We start from the raw sequence: 22,769 nt of genomic DNA, 5'->3' as shown, positions 1-22,769 counted from the left end.
AGCTCAATATAATTCACATTTAGCTAAAGCCCATTAAATAATTACATTTTTTTTACACTTTCCAAAATTAATCTAAAACCTAATTCTATAAAACTAATACTTGCATTGAACTCATAACTCTTTCAGCCAACAATTCTACAGTGTTGTAACCTCCCTCCTTTACAAAAACAGCCAGGTCATTATCTGGTTTGCTGTAACTTTATTAAATATGATACACAGGCTGCTGTGGAACATTGTCAGCACCAGAACAGCACTTATTTTTTGCCTCTTACTAGTAGTTCTCAAACTAGCGTCTCGTGGTCGGCTCACACTGACCCCTGACTCTCTGCCGATCACACCGAGTTGTTTCACACACGTCACTGTCACAGGTGACAGAAGTGACTGACGGGCTTCTGTGTTATGTTCAAAGACGTTCTGTAAATCGCAGGATGTGGGTTTTTTTCTGAACAGATTCTGAAGACATTTATAATAAACAGTCAAGATGAACTTGTCACCCCAGGCTGTTACAGTTTTACACGCTTATAAATTTTGTTTTACTTCATTTGTTTAGATAATTAATATAGAAGCAGGTGCTGCCGTACAACAGCTGCTCAGGAGGCTATGTTGTCCCACTGGGACGCTGATACTGTTAAAGGATAATTACGTAAATGTAAAGATCATTTAAGTGTTTTTAATTTAGTTTTTAAATTCAATTTAGTTATTAACAGCCCACAATTAGATGGCTGCATTACTTCTAGATCAGCTGTTTTGTCTCGATACTTTTCATACTTTGGCTGACCGTGATTGTGAAACAGGTAATAAATTAGATTTAATTTGGGATTAAAAAGGTCATAAATTAAATGATCCTTGCAGAAACCTCCTATAGGAATGTTTATCTTTGCAGCAGGACTGTAAGGTGCATTATTATGTCCACATAATAGGAAAAAGAAATCAATAAATATAGGTAATGAACTGTTTTCTCTGCCAAAACCTGCACAAAAAACACTGTAAACAGAGTCATGGTGACGGCTGTGTAACAGTTTATTTCTCCACACTGAGAACAGGTAATTGTGTTGATAAAAATGTCATGCAATTGTTGCTTTTCATGTTGGCATTTCTGTCTTTTATTTGATATTTAATCTTCTATTTCTTTAATCTTTTTCCTCAGTGGCGTATGAGTCCAAGAAATAAAGTGAATTAAACCGATTTTATCCATCGCATCGACAAAGACTGAGTTATATGTCTGTATGTTTTAGCTAATTTGAATAATTCTGCTCTGCAAAATCTGCCTTAACTTTGTATTTAATCTACTCTCAGGAGATAAAATGCTGTTTTTACAAAAACCTAGTGAAAAAAATCCCGCAGTGCGTTAAAATAATCTCACTTGTTTCTAATTGATTTTCAACTGTTTCAAGACTTTTTACTGGAGCCTGTGACAATATCTACGGCTGATAAGGCCCACATATTTTGAGATACTGCCACATGATTGGGGAGCAAAAAAAAAAATCCTAGCAACAGGTTGATTGACAAGGAAAGAAATTACATTATCTTGTACTACTGGCAGATTTTTTTTCACCTTGTGCCGATTAGTATGGTAATTTTGTTTTGCTATGCCTCTCAGTTAGAGCCTTCATTATCTCTGTTTTCATTCCCAGGTTTGAAATCCGCAACGGCAACAGCCTCCGTTTGTTCCGCGTGAAAGAGCAGGATGAAGGGACGTATACCTGCACATCTGAGAACAGTGTGGGCAAGACGGAGGCCTCAGCCATGTTGCAGGTCCATGGTAAGAACCCCCTAATGCATATTGTATACGAGCACACACACACACACACACACACACACACACACACACACACACACACACACACACACACACACACACACACACACACACACTTACCATGGCACCTAGGCATGCATAAAAAAAGCTCTCAGTCTACAGCCATGTTCGTGCACAAGGTAGAAAACAAAGTCACATGGCAACAGTGTCACACAAAGCCTGCTCCCACTCGGGTGTCTGGTGTGCTTTTATATCAGTGCATCTTTGTGTGTCGCCATACAGTGGTGCTGCCAGCAGCTTATGCTAAACCATATGGATTACGCCATTTGACAGATGTTTGGTAGATGTGTGCTTTAACTCTGCCAGAAAGCAGTCCTGGTATTAATAAGACATGACTCTCCCGCTCTCTTCCTGTCTCTTTATCTTCCTCCATTTCCACGCCACGCTCTCTGTGCCTTTTTTTTTTTGTCTTCTCCACTCTCTCTCTCAGTCTCAGACGACTTCATCCACTAATGCTTTTATCAGTGTAAATGAAATCCAAAACCGAGCAGCTCTCTGTTCACTCTTTTCTTTTTTTTTCTTCTTTTTTTTAATGATATGCTTTTTGTTTTTTAGCGCAATGTTTCATCCATCTCATTAATTTTCCATTTCTCTCCATCAGATTTCAAACCCTATCATCATTCCAGCTCCGTAAATTCATTTTCCATCTAATTGTTCTCTAAGAAAAAAATACATTTATGGTGCTCATTTATTCATAGAAAAAAAAAAGAAGATACTCTTTTCTCTATGGTAACCTGAATGTGTTTCAAAATCGACAATCAGTGCCTCATGGTGTAAATAATTTCCTCCATTAGGTGCTGACATGTTGACAACATGCCTGTTGCTGCAGTCAGGCATTAAGTAAGCCTCATATACAGTGACTTAATGTACACCAGATTACGGGCTCCCATCAAACACACATCTGCTGTTTGAAGGGGAGTGTGTCGGGATAATGTGACACCATGTAAATCCTGCTCTCAGCAGTTCAAAATGCAGCTGAAAGGGTTTTAATTACGACTGAATGGAAGTCTCCGGCTTAATTAAGGACGTGGTTTGACTTCATGTTGAATTACTGACCACTTAACCTGAAACTCTTATTTTGGATTTTACTCTTACTGTATTTATGATTATTAATACTGCTGTCAATCATTTTGATGTTTACACACATTTACATAATACAAGGTTATTATTAAAGGGGCATTCCAACATTTGAGGGTTTGAACGGAAAAAATAAAGCTGAGATACTCTGCCAGTAGGATATTCCTAAAACAATGGATCCTATATTTCCCATAATGCATCTCCATGATTTTTTTTGTTATACCTTGAAGGTAAACAACTGAATCTTTTTTGTTTTTAACTCCCCATGTCTTTTTTTTGCCATAAATTGTAATCTCGGGCTCAAATCAGGATAATTCCGATGACATCACAATGACATCATCAGGGTAACGTTCCTCCTTCATCGTTCAGTGGCTCACGGGTGCACAGACAAATATGATAACATTAAAAGGAGTGGTTAAACATATAGAAACAAATCAACATTTGAAGTAAGAACACACATAGAAAGTATTATATAATGGAGGAATAAAACTAAAACAAACAAAAAGAAGAAGAGGAGGAAGATATTAAACATGTTTTTTCAAGGGTGTGTTACTACTCGTAACGTTCATGTGTAGACATGGTGGAATACCCCTTTAAATAATATTTGACGTAGTAGTAGCCATAGTTGTTGTACTCTTCTGTTAATTTTACAATTCTAATATTGAAAATATTTGGCGTTTTTTTTTAGAAATTAATTTTACTTGAAAAAGGGGAAAAACATGACGCTTTTTAATCAGAAAATAGTCCAGAATGTCCAGGGGAAAGTACACATCCCCTCAGATGTGCCATTCGAACACGTTTCATCAGATAATGTCCAGAAACAGCAGATAAGAAATAAATCAGATGGAGAACGATAATCTGTCCCACCGCCGGCATCGTTTTTCATCAATAATTCTCAAATTGGGAAAGAAAGCGAACGCTGCATGCTCCAATAAAAACATCCTCTCTGCCACACAGTCTGTTTTATACCAGCTGCTAGACTAACAAGCTAGACAGCATTTAACTCAAACACTACATCTCAATATGTTGAACATTTAATGTAAATAATACGATTTCCAGAAAGAGTCACGTGACATGATTGCATCCTTGTGGAAACAGAGTGAAGTAACACCTGGAAGACCGTCCAAGATCTCAAAACTATCAAATAAACAAGTGAAATCTAAAGGTATTTGTGACTAACACGTCGGTTTATTTGAAGATGTTATTTGAGGGACAGAAAATTCACAAAACCATCAATACTTTGATGCTGATGAAAGTAGGAGTTGTCTTCTGTGTTTGGGAACACGCTCTCAGTGAGAAAAAATCAAGACGCGGCACAGATGATTCAGTTCCCTCGCGGATTGAGCCAAAAAAGTGTGTGTGCTCTTCTGTGTGTGTGTGTGTGTGTGTGTGTGTGTGTGTGTGTGTGTGTGTGTGTGTGTGTGTGCGTGCGTGCGTGCGTGTGTGTGTGTGTGTGTGTGTGTGCGCGCGCAGAGATTTGTACGGAGGATGAATCCAGCAAAAAGGGTGATCTGACCTGAGCTGGAAATTGGCAGCTCTGCCAAGACCTTTCCTAAAATAACCGAGTAAATGTCATCAGGATGGCGCTGGCTTGTGCTGCGATGATCTGCCTTTTTTTTTCTTTCCTTCAGAGGACACGGAGGTGATTTCTCTCATTAAAGATGAGAAAGCGATGCGGCTGCAGCGAAAGATCAAAAAGCTCAGAAGGTTAAAGAGGCAACTTTTAAATCTCGCTTGTTCGGGGGTAATGAACAATTCGAAATCAGAATTAACAGCAGTGGTGGAAATAAGGAAACACCACTGTATGTTTTTCATATTTCTTTATTATAACATTTTATACCTCTACTCCTTTAATTGAGAGTTTTATATGAGCTGTTTGCCATCCTCCTCTGAGAGGAACACGTTAATCATCTCCAGACAATGTGTGTTGTTACCCTGTGAAAGGTCCTCAGGTTGGAAACCACTTGACTCGACATCAGAACTCAATATAAAGTAATTATAACTCGCTGCACCTTGACCAGCTACACCATTAAAATTCTGCTTACACATTAAAGATTCACTGTTAACTATTTAATAAGATCATCCAAAAGTCTTCTATGGAAAAAGTACATTTATGGTCATTTTGCTGCTAATTCTTCTGTACTTTTGCCCAAATGTCCCATATTTGACACTTCTCCAGTGAATTATTTGCAGTCTTGATATCCATAAGAAGATATTTTTGTGGTTTTGAGTGCCAAAAACTATGTTTTTCACATCTCCTTTAAGCTTCTCTCTGAAGCGCTGCCAAGAACAGGATGTTTTTGTGTCTGTGTCTTTAAGGCAAATTGATATCAGGAGATTAAGACATGTTTATTGTCATGCCCAGTAAAAACACAGGCGGTTACAATGCACAAGGATATTCTTTGCTAGTGCCCCTTTCACTTGCAACAGAATAAAAAAATAAAAGCTCAAAACTTGGAACGTAGAAGTATAGAACATAAAAAAAGAGTAAGAATAGAAATGGTTAAATAAGAATGTAGAGCACTGATCCAGGAGTGACCGAGACCCGTAGGTCATTTAGTAGCAAAGTTAATGACATTAATATCAACGACTCTCTCTGACTGGCTGACTCTTTTTTTGAGTGACACACGTCCAGGCCAATCATGGTTTTTCTTAAGTCTTGTTGCTCGCAAGCTTGGCGAAGAAATGACCCCTTTGTGTTTACATCCTCACAAAAAGTTGGGACAGTGGGCTGTGCTGAGGGCGGATATACACCGTGAGTTTGTGACATCACAAACTTGAGGAAGTCGAAACAGCACAGCAGCTGAATAAAGGCTGTGTGCATTTTTAGATCAAGTGTTATGACATTTATTTATTTATTTATATTCATAGCACCTTGACCTGCTTTATAATTGAGAAAAAAACAGAAATCTGAATTTATATTTATATATAATACGGGACTTTTAAGTATTATTTTTCACTTGTGTTGTGAATTTCACGTAACTTCAACATTGCTTTCCTTTTTTAATAAAAAAAAAAAGACTAAAAACTTGGAAGCATTGAGTTTGTAATGGAGAAAATAATGTGCAGCTCTTCAGCATGTATGAGCCCCGATAGACGGCAGAAAAGGTAAGAAGGTGTTTGCTGTGCACTCACTCCTATTACCAAGTAAGGAGCCGTTGTTGATGTGGTCTCGGTGTCTAAAATTTAGTTGTGTGGCTTTGTGCTTTCAAATAATGTGGAGCCAGATCTGGTTCAGCAGCAGAAATTTCACTAAAAATGAAATGAACACTTCTTCCACTATCAATTAAAGGATCCGGAAACTAAAGTTGGTTGACAAACTTCAAAAAGCCGGCATTTTCATGCAGAACTACGGCTTTAAATGATCAGTCGCACTCCTTCTCCTCCTCCAGTGCCACCTCAGATTTCTATGAAGCCTCGAGACCAGATTGCCACCCAGGGGAGGAACATCATCTTCCAATGCGGCACCACAGGAAACCCTCTACCTGCCATCTTCTGGCAGAAAGAGGGCAGCCAGGTAAGAAACCGGACGGTGAAATCCTGTTTATGTGTTACAGGATGAGTGAATATTAAAAACCCTCGCAAGCCTCATGAGGATTTCTGTAAACTTTACTCATACTGTAATAGTCAATAAGCAGAATTTCACACCTTCTTTGTTTTAAATGTGAGTCTGACTCACCACAACAGGGGTCTGATTTAATCCTATTTTCTGTGACACCTTTTATTTTTATTGACTTGCCCACACTCTCCAAGACACATTTTTCCAAACTAGAGTGTGCAGCACATTTGCATTTGGCTCTGAGAGACGAGATGGAGACAAAGCGTTGGAAAAAAGTGCGGTATTGTGTTGGCGGGGAATGTCTCTCCTGTTTGTGACGGCGGTCTGCTGATGGGAGGAAGAAGGAGAGCTGAGCGGGAAGTACACCAGGTGTGGAAAGTGCTTCTTCAGGGCAAACCTGGCAGACAAACGCTGCCCTCCTTCCACATGATAATCAGCTAAAAATACCGTGTTGCTCAACAGCAGCTGGATCACTGACGTGGAGGAGGAGCTTCAGATGTTTTCACAAGGTTGTCGGAGAGCGAACAGGAAGTCCAGCGGCAGATTTTGTGAATAAGCTTCAGCCTGCAGGAGGGTAGAAGCACGGCTTGGCTGTTTGTAGAGCTTTTTTTTTTGCTGTATTTGGGGGATTATCTGTGGCCTTATAACCTTGGTCCCTCCACTGAAGTCTAAGCCTCTTAGAGGAATGAAATGGATGGCTGAATGGATTGATGCATCCCTTCCCCCTTGTTCACATCCATCTCACTTACAGAAAAACAAGATGGGATGGCTATAAAACATCAAAACAACCAATTTCCTTCCGTGTCTATCTTATTTTTTAAAGTTTGTGGTTCAAAGTTAATGAGTTTTGCGCTGCATATGTATGTCAACATGTAAAGTAATCTGTCATACAGGGCTGGAACAATTAGTGAGTTAATTGATGAGCTGTTCAAAACTGATTTCAAAGCAGTTTAGAAGAATGATTTATTGTTAAAGTCGTTTATCAGTGAGGAGTCAGAGTCTTCAGCCACACTGGCTGCTCCATGAGGCTCTTCCTAATGAGAGACGTGCTGGTGTTTATCAATGCTTTAGCCATTTCAGATTAGCATGTTAGCATCAAGCAGCAACCTTCAGGGTCGAAAAATTAAGCCAACGTGGAAAAACTACTTCCTCCAATGAACATGGGGAACTTTGGGGATAGAGTTGTCTTTGGAGACAGATTCAAGTGACCCAACTTTACTACAGAAATTTAATCAAAGGAGAGATCATTAGAAGTGGAAAACTATTTATTGAAGTCATGAAAGTTTGACTTATACATTTTGGCGGTTAGACTCCAATGATGAGATACTGCTTCCTGGAGCGATGTCCCAAATGGATGTGTAAACAGGACTGGACCCCCACGGAGCCGAGACCCTGGAGGTGTTGGAGGAGATTTTTAAATGTCTTGTTTATGTAGCAACAAATAACCACATAAAGAATCTCAGTGTGCTTAAGACAGGAACCCAACAATTTAAGGATTCCTACATGAGCGCCAGCTGGAAGGAAAAACACTCTCCTAACAGAAGAAAACCTCCAACAAAAGGAATCAAAAACTCCTTTTTAACAGGAAGAAAACCTCCAACAGCAGCGTCTTTGGGCTGTAAAAAAATTCAAATGAAACATTTCTACACTTATTTTATATTTCTATAGAATTTCTATAAACATTTGTTTAAAATCACTTGAATAATTCTTCAAAAAATATGTTTTGAAAATGTGAATTTTCTAATTCATGTCCATTTCTGTGTTAGATGTTGTTGTTTCCCGGGCAGCCGCCATCACAGTCTGGGCGCTACTCTGTCTCCATGAGCGGGGAGCTGACCATCGCTGATGTCCACCCCGAAGACTCGGGCTTTTATATCTGCCAGGCCATCAGCGTGGCAGGAAGTGTGTTGACCAAGGCGCTACTGGAGGTGGAGGGAGGTGAGACTTCAGTCATGTCTGAACCTGTGAGAGGTTCATCCTTTATTCTGTACCATGGGCCAAACAGGGAAATACATATTAATTACTTAGTAGGTGCTCGACAATAAAGCCATAAAGACAGTGAAAGAACAGAGCTAATGCCCTCATGCTGAATGAGCAATGAATTTAAGGCTTAATGTTCTTCCTCCGGCAGCTTGAAAGCACCTGATTTAAGTTTTGTTCTCCACGCAGCCTCTTGTTTCCTGCCTACTTAGCATCTTAAGCATTTTCTACCTTTGCACTAGGTAACTTTATAATCGTATTTTCTGCAGACCTTTTGTGCACCTTCCAAATGTGTTTTTTCACCGCTCTATTCCGCCGTACAGTTAATTGGAGCAGAGATAAGACCCCCAAACATAATGTTGTGCCTCCTCTCTGCTCAAACTTTCAGGTCCTTCAGGTCGTGTCCCGCCGATCATTCGCCAAGGCCCGGCCAACCAGACCGTGTCTCTGGGTGCGACGGCGCAGCTGCACTGCCGCGCCATCGGTGGCACCACCGTCAGGATTTCATGGGAGAAGGATGGAAAGAGACTTCAGGGGAGTAAACCTCGGCTGACCTTGCTGGAGAACGGCACGTTGCAAATCACAGACGTAAAGGTTTGTGTGTGCGTGTGTGTGTGTGTGTGTGTGTGTGTGTGTGTGTGTGTGTGTGTGTGTGTGTGTGTGTGTGTGTGTGTGTGTGTTATTGGAAAGGGCATGAAAAGACTTTTAAAAACCGGTCGCGCTTAAATGGAAGGAAAAACAGACCGAGTGATTGATGGAAATTACAGAAAGTGTATAAAATACTGTAAAGATTTCTGTCTGATCTCCGACCGTGCATCACCTTCTCCACACCCCACGTAGGAACACATTTATTTTTTTTATCATTTCCATCAGAAATTCCATTTTCGTTTGTAAAATTAAGGTGAGACTGAGCTTCAAAGAGCGATCTCTCTGAGGCCGAGCATATCTCTCCCGCGCAATTATGTGCTCCTGCGGTGTATAATTGTAATGTTAATGAAGGTGCTTGTTTGTAAATTCTAATGTGTTCTGCTTTGATGAAAGAGCAGTCAGAAACCCCTTTGTGCTAGAACCCCATCTGGAGGTCAGCGAGTGTGCGCTGGACAGCGCAAAAGCGGCATCATTTCCATTAATTGACCGGCAATAGATGATTAATCATCTAACCAGCTTTTAATTAAATCTCCTGGCCGGACTGTGCTTTTTTTCTTTTCTTTTTTTTTTTTGCCTCCTCTGTCATCCTGTTTCTCAGCAGTGGTGCTCAGCAAACTTGGAGCATTAAGGTTCGGTCCAGTGCACCGCTGAGGCGGAGGAAGTCTGCCATGCCAATGTGCTCAATGGAACAGAAGAGATGCATTAGTGTGGCATCAAGGGGTTGACATAGAAAAAAAACAAAAAGAAAGAGGGGAAATGGAGATGACGAGTGAGGGACTAAAAATATTTACCCTGCTGATGCCCCTATCCGCCATCAATATTTCAGCAGTCGTTTGGAGTCATCTAAAGAAGTTCACCTGCCCACATGCTGCGCTCACTGTCAGCCAGAGGTCAACGCTGCGGCGGATGATCTCATATGGTCCGATGGTAGTTCCAGCAGACTGGCTCTCAGCCAGGAGGGGGCCGCGGCGAGCAGCCAGAGCATCAGTGAAGCATGCAGGCCGACAGTCTACAGTTCATAATGCAAACAGGAGGGCAGGTGGAGTGCGGCGCCGTCTCAGGGTTTGTAGCAGTGGAGCTTGGAGAGATGCTGAGGACGAGGTGGGAACTTCTGAGCAGTTTAAATTGTTGGGATCCTTTACATTAAGCTGCTAAAATCAATATTTTTCTAACAGCAATCGATCAAACGTCTGTGTCTAGAGAGACGAACCAGCAGAGAAGCGTCACCTCGCTCTCTGCGCAGCATTTTGGTGTCTTTCAGCTGTTTAGTTTTCATGCCTCAGTGTTTTGTTTGAATCTCGTCGCCCTGCTGCTGGTCGTGTCAATACAGAACTACTTGGGAACAACGTTATGAGACTACAACGTGTCAGTGTTGTTTACAGCTGCGGCTGTAAACAACACTAACATTTTAGTTGACGATTAATTGACATACAAATAATTGCGATCGTTTTCTGGTCATTTTAACTTGACAGCGAGCTTTTTGCTGCAAATCTGACATTTCGCCTTTTATTGAACTCTCCTCTTTTCACCAAAATGTTCCCACAGCAGCTGTTTGGCTTCCAGCATCATAGAGAGGAACCCAACTATTTAACATTTCCCACATGAGCAATAGCTGGGAGGAAAAACTTTAAGAGGAAGAAACCTCCGATAGAACCAGGCTCAGAGGTGGGCGGCCGTCTGCCTCGACCGATTAAAGTGACGGGAGAGCAGAGAGAGAAAAGAGCAGCATAGAGATTTCCAAGACAATGAACCAGTAATTGCAAACCAGAGATATGCAGCTTCAGGGCCGGAGATGTCTGCAGAAAAAAAAGCACAAAACTACAGAAGCGAGGGGAACTGCAGAGAGAGATGACTAACAATAAACAAAAAGTATGGAAGAGAGAGAAGGCATGCAGTTATTAAGATGTTATGGTGTCATACAAATGCCAGTAAGTAAACTAAGGGATGGTTCAAGGTCACCTGAGCCAGCACTAAATATAAGCTTGATCAAGAAGAACAGTTTAAAGCCCATTCTTAAAAGAACAGAGAGAGTTAGCCTCCTGAACTTCGGTTCAGAAGGTTCGGCTCTTATACAGATGAATGGAAGTGATTCTAACGATGAGGCCAAACGATTGCAGTCACCTCCAATAACTGTGATTAGGCGATTGTGTAATAATTGTGACACATCCATTGACAGCTTGTTTGTGCTTCCTTCAAGTGGCCAAAATATCTGTCACAGCAGATCTAAAGTGTAACACCGTGTTTTTTTCATTTTATCAATAATTTTACCCAAAATGTCAGAGACATTTGATGGAATAACCATGTATGTAATTTAGTGATTGTTAAAAGTCCCACTTGACATTTACATAATTCTGGTAATAACAGCAGGAAAGCTCGACTTCACTTGATAATCACACCATTTTTATCATATTAAATTTATAAAGAAAGATGAATTGCCTCAGTTTAAATGGAAGAGTTCTGTCAAGGACGTTCTAATTTTCTTTAAAAACATTTTTACATAATTCTTCACTGAAAACATCATTATAGACATTATTTGGAATTTACAGACTCACTTTTATTATGATGCAGCATTTTAATGTTATAGCGACATGCTACTTTATATAACCTGCTTTATGTGTAAGTTCTTGATCTGTTAGTACAAAAGTGATATGAAACTAACTGAAAATTAAAGTATGTTTAGTTTCTTTCCCTATCTGTTGGACAGATTGAGAGTCTCTTCAGTAAAAACTAGATTTTTCTGTAAACATTTGTCGGCTCTTCATTCTTTCAGTCGACTAAAAAGATCCAGAACTTCCTTCAGAAGTTAACACCGCTCGCAGCGTTCACTCTGTCTCGTGTGTTGACTGCTGTTTAACAGGACACGGACTCGGGGATGTACACGTGCGTGGTCTCTAGCACCACAGGGGAGTCGAGCTGGAGTGGGATGTTGACTGTCAAAGGTACTTACTGTAGACCGAAACTTGCCACACTCTGTCTCTCTGTTACACTTCACACTCTGTCACGCTCACATTACACCTGTGTGCTCACACTCTGCCCGTGTTCCTCCTAAGAACTCAGTCTGTAGCGTCGACCAGATGAATGTTCATCAGAGTCGGCCCACTGATGCGGCTGTTTTTCCCGTTTGTGTATCAGAAGACGGAGCGTCGTCAGGATCCCGGGTTTCAGAGTTCCTCCAGCTTCCAGGACCTCCGCAGAAGCCCGTGGTGACCGAGGTGACCAAAAACACAGTGACCCTCACCTGGCAGTCCAATCCACATGAGGGCGGGGCCGCTGTCACCTCCTACATTATTGAGGCCTTCAGGTAACTATGCATCATCTCACCAAGCACTCAAATGTGTTGCTTATAAAATAATCAAATTTTTCCACAAAGTTAATCTAGTTAAAAAGAGCACTCCACTAATTTAATCAGAAAATACATTTTGAATTAGCAGGAAATTGAAACTTGTTTCATACTATAGACTGTAAATAAAAATGGCCGCAGCCTCCAGGTCTGAAAAGTGTAGCTGGCTCCCAGAAACCTCTGGCTACAATTGATTCCCATTCAACAGTGATGTCACCCGTTTTGTAGCCAGAAGTGACCATATTTGGGCAGGCTGGGGACGAGCGAGCGGTGGATCTGGCTCGCTCTGTTTCGGATCCCGAGGACACTATGCCCCGCCCACTTACAGAAGAAACCTGACTGCACCACAGGCCTGTCAATCAAAGACACTCCCACTAACGTATCACTTTGAGGCCTAATATCTAATTAATGATGGAATTATTTTCAGATGGACCGCCAGAAAACTAGTAAAACGAATTGACTTTAGAGAACGACACCGTAAAGAGTTGTTGAAAAAATGAATTGACTTTGTATATCATGAGATAAGTTGAATGGGAGTCTATGGAGCCGGAGACTTTTTGCAGTTGACCCCTAGTGGCCCTTGGTGGTATGACACTTTAAGGCACTTTTGCATTGGTTTCATTTTTCAGACCTGAAAGCTACGTCCACTTTTATATACGGTCTAAGGTCAGATCCACTGCCTGCTCCTCCACAAATAGGTGCTGTCCTCATCCTCTACTGGAAAAAAATTATCTGCATTCAAATACAATCCGAAAACAAAACTGGGAATAGGCATGTTCATCTGTTCTGACAATGTGACATCAAAAGGGAAAGGCAAAGTGTAAATATTGTATTTGCATGTGTTAAAGGACAAATCATCCACTCAATGCATGTTAATGTCAGTAGGAATGAATAATATTTGACAAATCTAATTAAGTAATAATGGATAAAATGGATCCAAAATTGATAAAACTTCAAAAGGTTTTAATAATATAAAATGAAGCAAGACTATGAAAAGCTTTACAAGATACATAACAATAAAAATATTAAAATAATTCCTATAAGTAACAAATTAGAGGTCATAACTTTTAATGTTTGTATTTTAAAGGAGTGGTTAGAAGCAGTCCAAAATATCCCTAATTATGCATCAAGCTACATAAAAATGTAATGTATAAAGTCTGAATAATTTCTTTCTCACATAACAAAACTCCTCCAGAGCCGTAGGAGATGATATACAACAGGCTATGTAGTTTGTACCTAAGCAGTAAACCTTCTTTTACATGTGAAATTGGTGGAATTCCCCTTTACCATTAGTCTTAAATTAGTTGACAACACTTTTTTCTTTCGTTTTCTTGCTTGGTTGCTTACCTGGATAGCAAAAAATAAACATGAATTCAATTTTTTTTTTTTTTGTATTACTTACCTTTACTCTAATTTTTCATCTCCGTGAGTTAAAGTTCAGAAGACATCCTCCATTTAAACTTTCCATCCCTGATAAAGGTCTCTGTGTCTGACTGACTATTCCCAGATAATGAAGTCTTCTTCATTTAGAGTCATTAGAGTTTGGAAATGACTCATCTCTGCCTGAGGGGGAAGACAGCTCTGTTATGTGACGTCGGGAAGTGAAACCGTGACACTTGCTGCATCAGTATTTATCCGCGAAGTCTCCAGGAGCGCTGCAGCAGCTCTAACAACCAACCAGGGGCTTCAGCGAGACAGACAGGGAGTGAAAGAGGAGACAATTACTTCAGTGGTCAGCTTGGCAGCTCTGTCCTGTCCTGGGGCGATGGAAGGAGGGGGATGCTCGCCGAGTTGGAGAGTTCACTCATTACAGAGGCAGGATCGAGGGTACAGAACGAGTGTGTAGGCACACATTTCTTTATGTGTAGACGGAAAGCTCAACGTGGCACGCAGAGCTGGTGATCGAGATCCACTCACCGCTGCACGCTCCACCACCAACAAATTGCTTGAAAATGTTTGTATTCAGGCATCGGAGGGCACAAAGAAGTAAATACCAAACCCTCATTTTCAGTTGTAATATCCCTTCTCGTGTTCCATACATAGCAGAGCGCACATTTATGTTTGTATTTTAAAAGACAGTAAATCCAGATGGAGCGCTTGTATGAAAAGCAGCTGCAGCAATTTCCACTTGAAAACCCATCTGCAGATCAATCTTTTTTTTTTGAAGAAAAAAAATCAGTTCGACACTCTTTAAATGACAAAACGGCGTCTGTAGAGAACATTTAGTGAGAAAAGTGGCACTGATAATGGGAGAAATCTGTGACCTGCCTGATGTAATTACCTCGCCATTTTCTTCTCCAAGGAGTTGAGGAAAATGTTAAACTGCTCTCATGCAGTTTGATGGTGCTCGTCCCAGCTCAGCATTGAGCTCTTTTGTGTTGTCGCTGGAGTCATTCACGAGCTGTCACCATAACCTGCCGCAGTAAAACAAGGGAATAAGGATTTGTCCGCAAGCTGAGAACCGCAATTTTATTTTTAGATGAACGGAGACTCGGATCCAAGAAGCAGTCGATAAAATCTTTAATTTGTTTGCTTTTTCATTCATTCAGCAGAAACTAAAAGACTGCTATGGTAACTGAGCATAGGGGTTTTACACTTTACTTTTTTACTGATGAAACAAACAGGAGATCTCAGACCTGCTATATGTGTGATTATATATGTACAGAGAGGTTCAGATCCTAAACGCACAGCATTGGTCACAGAATTAAGCCAACAGGTGGTTAGCTGACTTAGCTATGCATAAAGATAAGATGGGTGACTTTACTTTTTGTACTGATAAAAGACACCCGAGACCTGCTGGGTGATTTTTAGATTCTCACATATCCAAGAAGTAAATGATAAATTATTTAATTTGTTTGCTTATTCATTCATTCAGTGCAGGCTAAAATATTGCTCAGTTCAACAAAGGCAACAGGTGGTTTCACACTTTAGTTTTTCTACTAATTAAAAAAACAAGAGACCTGCTATGATTTTAAATGAACAGAGTTTCACCGAACCAAGAAGCAACCGATAAAATCTTTAATTTGTTGGCTCATTCATTCAGTAGAGGTGAAATTGCTCTGTTCAAAATATTTTGTGGTCATACAGCTAACCTTCAATATTAATATATTATATTATAATAAATAGCCATTAAGTCGCCAGAAGGCAATTAGCATAGCTTAGCTCGGCATGAAGACTTTGGTTTCACACTTAGATTTTTCTACTGATCAAACAAACAAGAGACCAGAGATTCGTTTTAGATGACAGAGTCTCACAGATTCAAGAAGCAACCGATAAATTCTTGGTTTGCTCAATCGAGTCTTTGCTCTTTTAAAAAAGAATTTGGTCACACAGCTAAGCTAAGCTAAGCTAACTGCCTGCTGGAGACTAGTAAATGGTTAGTAGTCTTAAAGACAAGGTTTTTTTCTTTAGTTTTGTAAACAAACGAGATACCTGAGATCTGCTATGTGATTTTTGTCACCATTGGACAGAGCAAAGCTGTTTACCCCTTGTTCAAGTCTTTATGCTGGTGTTTGGAGCATCATAATAGAAAGTTATGATGCTGATCTGGTCTAATTCTCAGCAAAAAAGTGAAAAAGTTGTACAGTAAAACTGTTGCTTGAAACAATAAGTTATAGTTATTCGTGTCCTTAATTGAGTGAAAATAAATAACTGGTCATTTTAATTTCAGGTCATTTATTCGGGCCAAATGTCAAAAATGTAGTTTTCACCTTTTTAAATGGCTGTTTTTTTTGTTTGATGACATCAAAATCTACTTTGTTTGGATTTTACACAATCAATCACTGAATCAAAAAACTACTGATCATTTAGAGTGACAGTAATATATCTGCAGTCTTTTCTCCAACTCATTTACGCCCCTGCCGTCAGACATTACACTTTGTTCTCTAATGCTCTTGAGATCTGACAAAAAAAATTTGAACGATTACTGTAACTGCAGCTGCCATATTGCATAAAATTGAGATCACTTCACTTTCATCCGTCTGTGCTGTCAGGTCAGCAGCAGTGGGCCTAGAGTTGTGATGAAACCCATCACCTCGTTATCTCAAGATAACTTGACAACAGGATTGAAGAGAGCACATTTGCCTGGTGAAACTGCTTGTCAGTCTTTTTAAGGCAGCAAACATGCTGATAAAGATCTGACCCACCCAAAACCCTCTCCAGTTTTTTTAGTCACAATCTTGGTGTAGTTACAGTATTATCACAACAATTGATATTTCCATAGTGTTGTTCCTTCACATAATGACTCACTTTCTGTCCTGCAGCCAATCTGTGGGCAGCACCTGGCAAACCGTCGCGGACCAAGTGAAGCAGGAGAGGCACACGGTCGTCGGACTCTTCCCCAACACGGTTTATCTCTTCATTGTCCGATCAGTCAACTTGTACGGCCTCAGTGACCCCAGTCCGATCTCTGAACCTGTCAGGACGCAGGGTGAGTTACATTAGCAAAGAGAAAAAAGAAAAAAAAGAAATACAATTTTGATAATACTGTTTTGAGCCCCGCTGTTTAACTGCGGTTTCTATTTTTGAAGAAAGAAATTAGAGATACTGGATTTAGGGCAAAGATAATGTGCTACATGGTTTAGAAAAAGTTGCTTTGCATGTGCAGTCTCCAAATTAATTGGCTCTCAGTGTGGTGCTCCTCTGCCAGGAGCAATGCGGAAAGTTTTCTTCCCTCTTTTTTTTTCCCCTTTTTTTTTTTTTTTTTTTTGGTGAGTAGAAGTTATTTTATTATTCTTTTTGGCCCGGACAGAATGGATGTGTTTGTTATTTCAGATGGGAGTCCGACAGAGCAGGGTGTGGACCACAGACAGGTGCAGAGGGAGCTGGGCGAGGTGTCCGTCTACCTGCAGAAGCCCGTGCTGCTGTCTCCCACCAGCGCCAGGATTTCTTGGACTGTGAGTTCAGTACTTGGCTGATGAAGACGTCTTACTGTTCAAAGTCGGCTTGTGTTGCGCAGGGGGACACGCTAATCTCCAAACATTAACTTCAAAAAGCTCCTCCAAACAACGCGTGACAGAAACAGATTAACTCAAAGTACAAACACAGCTGCTGACGCTTCTCTGCTTTTGATCGTAAATGTAAATGTGGAACTCTTTTTTTTCAGGTTGCCCGTCAGTCCCGCTACGTTCAAGGTTACCGTATATTTTACCGGACGATCGGCAACTCCTGGTTGGTCCAGGATGTGGAGGCCACGTCTGACTACAGCAGCATCGTGGTAGATCTGCACAGCAGCACGGAGTACGAGGTCAAGATAAGGCCCTACTTCAATGAGTTACAGGGACATGACAGCCTCATGGTTCTGCTGCGTACCCCAGAGGAGGGTAAGACATGCTGCTGATTCTCTGTCAGGTGCATACCAAAGGTTTTATCAAGTGAATCTGAGTGATGCTCAGGGTTAAAGGAATTCAAGTGCAATTCCACGGCCAACTCTAAAGCTCCCTAATAAACATATGATGTCTTGTTTGTTTACTGTTTTACACCCACATGTTAGTTACCGAGCTGTAAAGGAGCTGGTAGGTGGATTTTTGGAATCATAGTTGGCTGTTTCCCATGTTTCAAGTCTTTGTGCTAATTAAGCAAGAAAGTGAATGAGCATATTTCACAAAATATCAGACTTTTCCTTTAAATGGTAAATTACTTCAAAAACAGCCCTAGACATCTAGAGTTTATTTAGATGTATTTGAATTATTCAGCAGCATCTATCACTGTGAAGGCATTTATTGGTAAAGCAGCTGGATATAAAGGGAAACGGCTAGTTTAGCTTTGTCCAAAGGTGAAAAATCTATGAGGGCCTCTAAAGCTCCCTGTTTGTTTACTGTTTTACACATGTCATTTACTGAGCTGCAGAGGTGCTGGTAGGTGGATTTTGGAATCATTAGAAAGATCCAGGCTAACTGTTTCCTCCTATTTCTAGTCTTTGTGCTAAGCTACGCTAACGGCTACTGCCAAGAGAATAAATGTTTATAGTTCCCAAAATATTCCTTTAAAACCATCAACAACGTCAATAATAGCATCAGACTTCCAGAGTTCACTTAAATCGATTTGAATAATTCAGTAACATTTATCCCTGAAGGAATTTATTGGTAAAGCACCTCAAATATAAGCTAAAAGAAAATGCAGCTCTTAAAAACACAACAAAGAGAAAGATAAATTAAAAGAAGTCAAGCTAAATTAAAACAAATAGAAATAGATCAAAAATAATAAATAAATGAAAAGGAACTAGCTCATAAAAGAGTGAAAAAGGAGTATTTAATTTGAATTTTTTTCCAAGATTAAAACCAAATTACATCAATTATTTATTTATTTATTTTTTACAGGAAACCTCTTGTAAATTATTAATAAATGACAGACCTGTAAATACAGCATTACAACAACACTGGTGTCTACTAGTAGTTTATATCAGTGTCTTCCTTCTGTCCATCTCCAGCTCTGAGTGCTGCTCCGCAGGCTGTGTCGGTGGTGCAGCTCACCAACAGCTCCAGTATCGGCGTGTCCTGGGAGCCGCCGCCTCACAACACTCAGAGCGGCATCATCAGAGAGTACAAGGTGAGAGCACACCTGACTGCCTGTCTTCTTCACTGGTGTTCGTTCCTGCTTCTAGCACCGTCAGTCGGCGACACAGACACATAATGTTCTTGTAATCCGTCATGCTTCTGAAAAATACACACTTTGATTAACAATTAGTAACCACTCATTGCCTCTGATGTGCTGCCAGTACGAAAGAAACTCTTGTTTTGTCATCAGATTGTCGGCTGAACACAGACTGTCCTTGTCATGTTTGCTCTGTGAAAAAAATGCCCAGTTCTGATGATGGGTCTCCTCATAGGAGCACAACAGTGATTACTAATCATCAGGCTGCTTTTACAGGCACAAAAAAAACCACAAAAAAAAACCCACTTTGAATGTACAGCTCTATTTTTAAGATTTATTCCTTCTACCTGCAGAAAGTTGGGAATAAACGGTACGCGTCTGATCACGAAAAGCCAAATTCTTTTGAACGTGGCGGCTCCTCAGCTGAATGCGAGGATCACACTTAATCCCTTAAATATTTCATTTTCTGAGAACTGCACGCAACATTTTGTACAAGCCTGAAAAGGCTTAAATGTGAAAAATTAAATATTGAATCAGTAGCAGGGTATGACTGGACAAATCTTTATTCCAGCTCTGTGTCTTTATCACAGAAGGTTAATTAATAAACATTTCGCTCGCTGTAGATGAAGGTAGACATGAGGATTATCAGATGCCCTGCTGATAAAGTTGTGAGAAACAAAACAAACAGCATGCTCAGTTTAGGATGATTTGCCTCAGACTAGACTTCTCATCTGCAACACTGAAACACTACTCACAGTACTTCTATTTTAGGAATAGAAGTCATTTTTAGAGCGTTATTATGTGAGAAGAACTTGAACATTCTTCCTCTCACAAAGTTGAATTCATCAGCAGGAAAACATTCTCACACACTGTGGGTTTTGTTGCTTCAGCCGAGTAAATGTTGGCAAACTATTATTAGGAACAGTTAATAATATTAATAATAATAATATTGATTTATTTATTTATAAATACCACAGTATTTCTGATCTGAAAATCAGCTACACATGAGTTTTAAAAGTGATCGTTGATATTTTAAAATCACTTCTAAATGGACGGGAAGTCGATGAAGTGATTTTTAAACCGGTGTAATGAGCTGTCTCCTGTTGGACCTGGTGGATGCTGAAGCTTTTCAATCAGTTGGAATTTATTTGTGTCGCGCATTGTGTGACGCGTTAGTACGGTGCAATTAGGTTATCTAACCGGGACGAAGTGGATGCATGAATTACCGTTTTGGCAGATAGAAATGACCTGATATAATATTTGTCTTGGTTGTAAAAAGCTTTAAGATTAGACAACAGATTTGGCTGCGTGACAATTAATGTCACAACACTTATTGTTCCTCATTATCGTGTACAGTAATGATCACAGAGCACACAGGATTCAGAGTAGCTTTATTAAAAAAAAAAGGCTTGTTTATTCAACTTTAATGAGCAGTTTCTTTTTTTATATATATATATATAAATCAGTTTCTAAAGTACATATGGACATTTATCACTATTTTTGATATCTAATAAACAATTAAATGATAAAAACGTATCAATCTTCCTCCTCCCGCAGATGGAAGGTTGAATTCATGAGCATTAAAACACTTTCTTACTCACTTCATCAACCTTACTCTGTGCTGGAAAATGTTAACAAGCTGTTGATAGATTCTGCTCTAAAAATAGCTTTACTGAGTCAGTCTGCTGACGATGTTTACTGCCACAACAGTTTTATTATTCACCGTGATCGCGTACAGTAAAGGGTCACAGAGAACAGTGGTCGGAAGAGCTTCGTAATTAGCAGTTTGTTCAACATTGTGTTGACGAGCAAATCTGTTCAGCACGAATGAGTTAGCTTGTTAGTTAATCAAGTAAATAAAAAAATATTTTCGATTAGTTATGGTTTTAAAAACACGGGTTCTTTTGATAATATGACTTATCATGGACATTTGTCACTATTTCTAGCATCTTATAAATCTGCTCAGACTAATGAGTCCTCCTCCTCCTCTCAGATAAAAGGTTGAATTCTAAGTAGGAAAACAAATTCTTTTTCAGTTGTGTTTTGCTGCTGCAGCCTTCCTTTCTGTTCAAATCACACGCTGTTCATGACTTCTGCTGTTGAAATAACTTCCTGGCAAAGTGCACTTACATGGCTCATTTTCTTTTGTGCGAGTGTCACAACAGATAAAGCTTTCTGTGTTATGTAATGTTAAAAAATATTAAAGAACCAAGCTGTTTATTCCACCTTGTGTTGATCAGCAAAACAGTTTTCAGTTTATTTATCATGTAAATAAAAAGCTGGATGTAATTATTTATGGTTTTGAAAACATGAGTTATTTGAAAGTAAGAAATTAATACATTTTTGGGTTATTTTTATGAACATTATTTGCAGTTTTTAAAATGTTGTGAATATTTATTTTTTTAAATATTTGATTTTGAATTAAATTGGTTCATTTTGATGTGAATTTTTTAAACGCGCTATCTTAAGAATACTTTGAAGGAATTTCTTAAAACTTGGCAAAAACGTTAACTTCAAAGGGAGGATGAACTTCATAGATTTTGGGAGGTGGAAGGTCAATTTTAAAATTCTTTCAAGAAGAAACGGAGTCAGTTGATAGTTTTAAGAAGTTTTTAAAAACTCATTCGTTTTGTCCTCAGATGATTTCTTGCCTTCTGTGTAGTTTTTATGATATTTTGATATTGTTTTAATCGCTGTTATTTCTTGTTTTTAACTTTCGTGCACAGCACATTGCACCCTTGTCTTTGAAAAGTGCTTCATAGAAAAAGTTGACTTACTTTCAGCACATCTTCAGAGCATTTTAACATTGTAGAGCAGCTGCTTTTACTTCATCCAACATGCATGAACTTACTGTTCATAACACGAACTGTGATGCCGTCAGACAGGCACATTTGCAACATCAGGATTTTAAATGTTTTACGGTCTCTTTCATCTGCTTGCTGTCGTTCTGCGCTCAGAAACAGCTTCACTGCCAAAAACTGGAAAGCTGTGTTTTAATCAGAGGCTTTGTGTCGTTTGAAGATCCAAACATTAACTGTGTGTGTGTGTGTGTGTGTGTGTGTGTGTGTCTATCTATCTGTCATCGGTCAGGTGTGGTGTGTGAGCAGCAGCGAGGAGAACCAGATAAACCGAACTGTGGACGGAGCGGTTCTGTACATCCTGCTGACGGGCCTGCTGCCTGACGCCCGGTACACCGTCGTGGTGGCTGCTGTCACCAGCCTGGGTGTGGGCGCTGAAAGCCCGCCTGTCAGCCTGCTTCTCAGTGAGTCAGTCAAACTGTTACAGCCACTGCGCCGTGATATGGCATGAGTTTGGTACACGGGGGAATCTGTGTGTGGAGCGTTGATTGTGGTGCGTGTGTAAAAGGCATGATGTAATGCGTATGTTGTCAGTGTGAAAACACGAGCAGTGGTGAAGTGGATGAGTTTGTTAGCATTTATTCAGTTGTGTTGTGTGGCAGAATCTTCAGCCTTATTCTCTCTGCTTTAATTCTTTCAAAGTAAAACTTCCTGTCAGTGATGACGGGGTGATGTTAGAAGTCAAACACGACAAAATGCGAATAATGTGAAGTTTAAAAAAAAATGTAAGTTTAATGAAATGAAGAAAATAAATCTCATTTATGTTGGGTTTTTGAAGAAGAACATTACAAACAGGTGGTAAGTTTTTGTCTCCCCTTTTCAGTTTATTATTTTATTTCATAGTCCTTTCAGAAACAACTAAGAATGGAGAAAGGAAATAAAATCATCTTTGGAAGA

At 39.8% G+C, this 22,769-nt stretch overlaps 1 protein-coding gene across 4 annotated transcripts in view; it reads left to right on the top strand.

Moving 5' to 3' along the window:
- LOC138197478 (roundabout homolog 2) overlaps positions 1–22,769 on the top strand; it is a 58,127-nt gene that overhangs the window by 23,177 nt on the left and 12,181 nt on the right. For all 4 annotated transcript variants that reach the window (XM_069148343.1, XM_069148344.1, XM_069148345.1 and 1 more), the window contains 11 exons: positions 1,635–1,762; positions 6,289–6,413; positions 8,222–8,393; positions 8,824–9,029; positions 11,941–12,022; positions 12,216–12,384; positions 16,686–16,852; positions 17,197–17,318; positions 17,528–17,744; positions 18,851–18,969; positions 22,105–22,276. In XM_069148343.1, the coding sequence (XP_069004444.1) occupies positions 1,635–1,762; positions 6,289–6,413; positions 8,222–8,393; positions 8,824–9,029; positions 11,941–12,022; positions 12,216–12,384; positions 16,686–16,852; positions 17,197–17,318; positions 17,528–17,744; positions 18,851–18,969; positions 22,105–22,276 (1,679 nt within the window). The remainder of the gene's footprint in view (positions 1–1,634; positions 1,763–6,288; positions 6,414–8,221; positions 8,394–8,823; positions 9,030–11,940; positions 12,023–12,215; positions 12,385–16,685; positions 16,853–17,196; positions 17,319–17,527; positions 17,745–18,850; positions 18,970–22,104; positions 22,277–22,769) is intronic.

This window comes from Embiotoca jacksoni, unplaced genomic scaffold (assembly GCF_022577435.1).
Source record: "Embiotoca jacksoni isolate LCO1_2020_lvr unplaced genomic scaffold, fEmbJac1.0.p SCAF_14, whole genome shotgun sequence".
NCBI lineage: Eukaryota > Metazoa > Chordata > Actinopteri > Embiotocidae > Embiotoca > Embiotoca jacksoni.
Note: the sequence above shows the minus strand (reverse complement) of the source record. Positions and strands in the feature narration are given on the sequence as shown.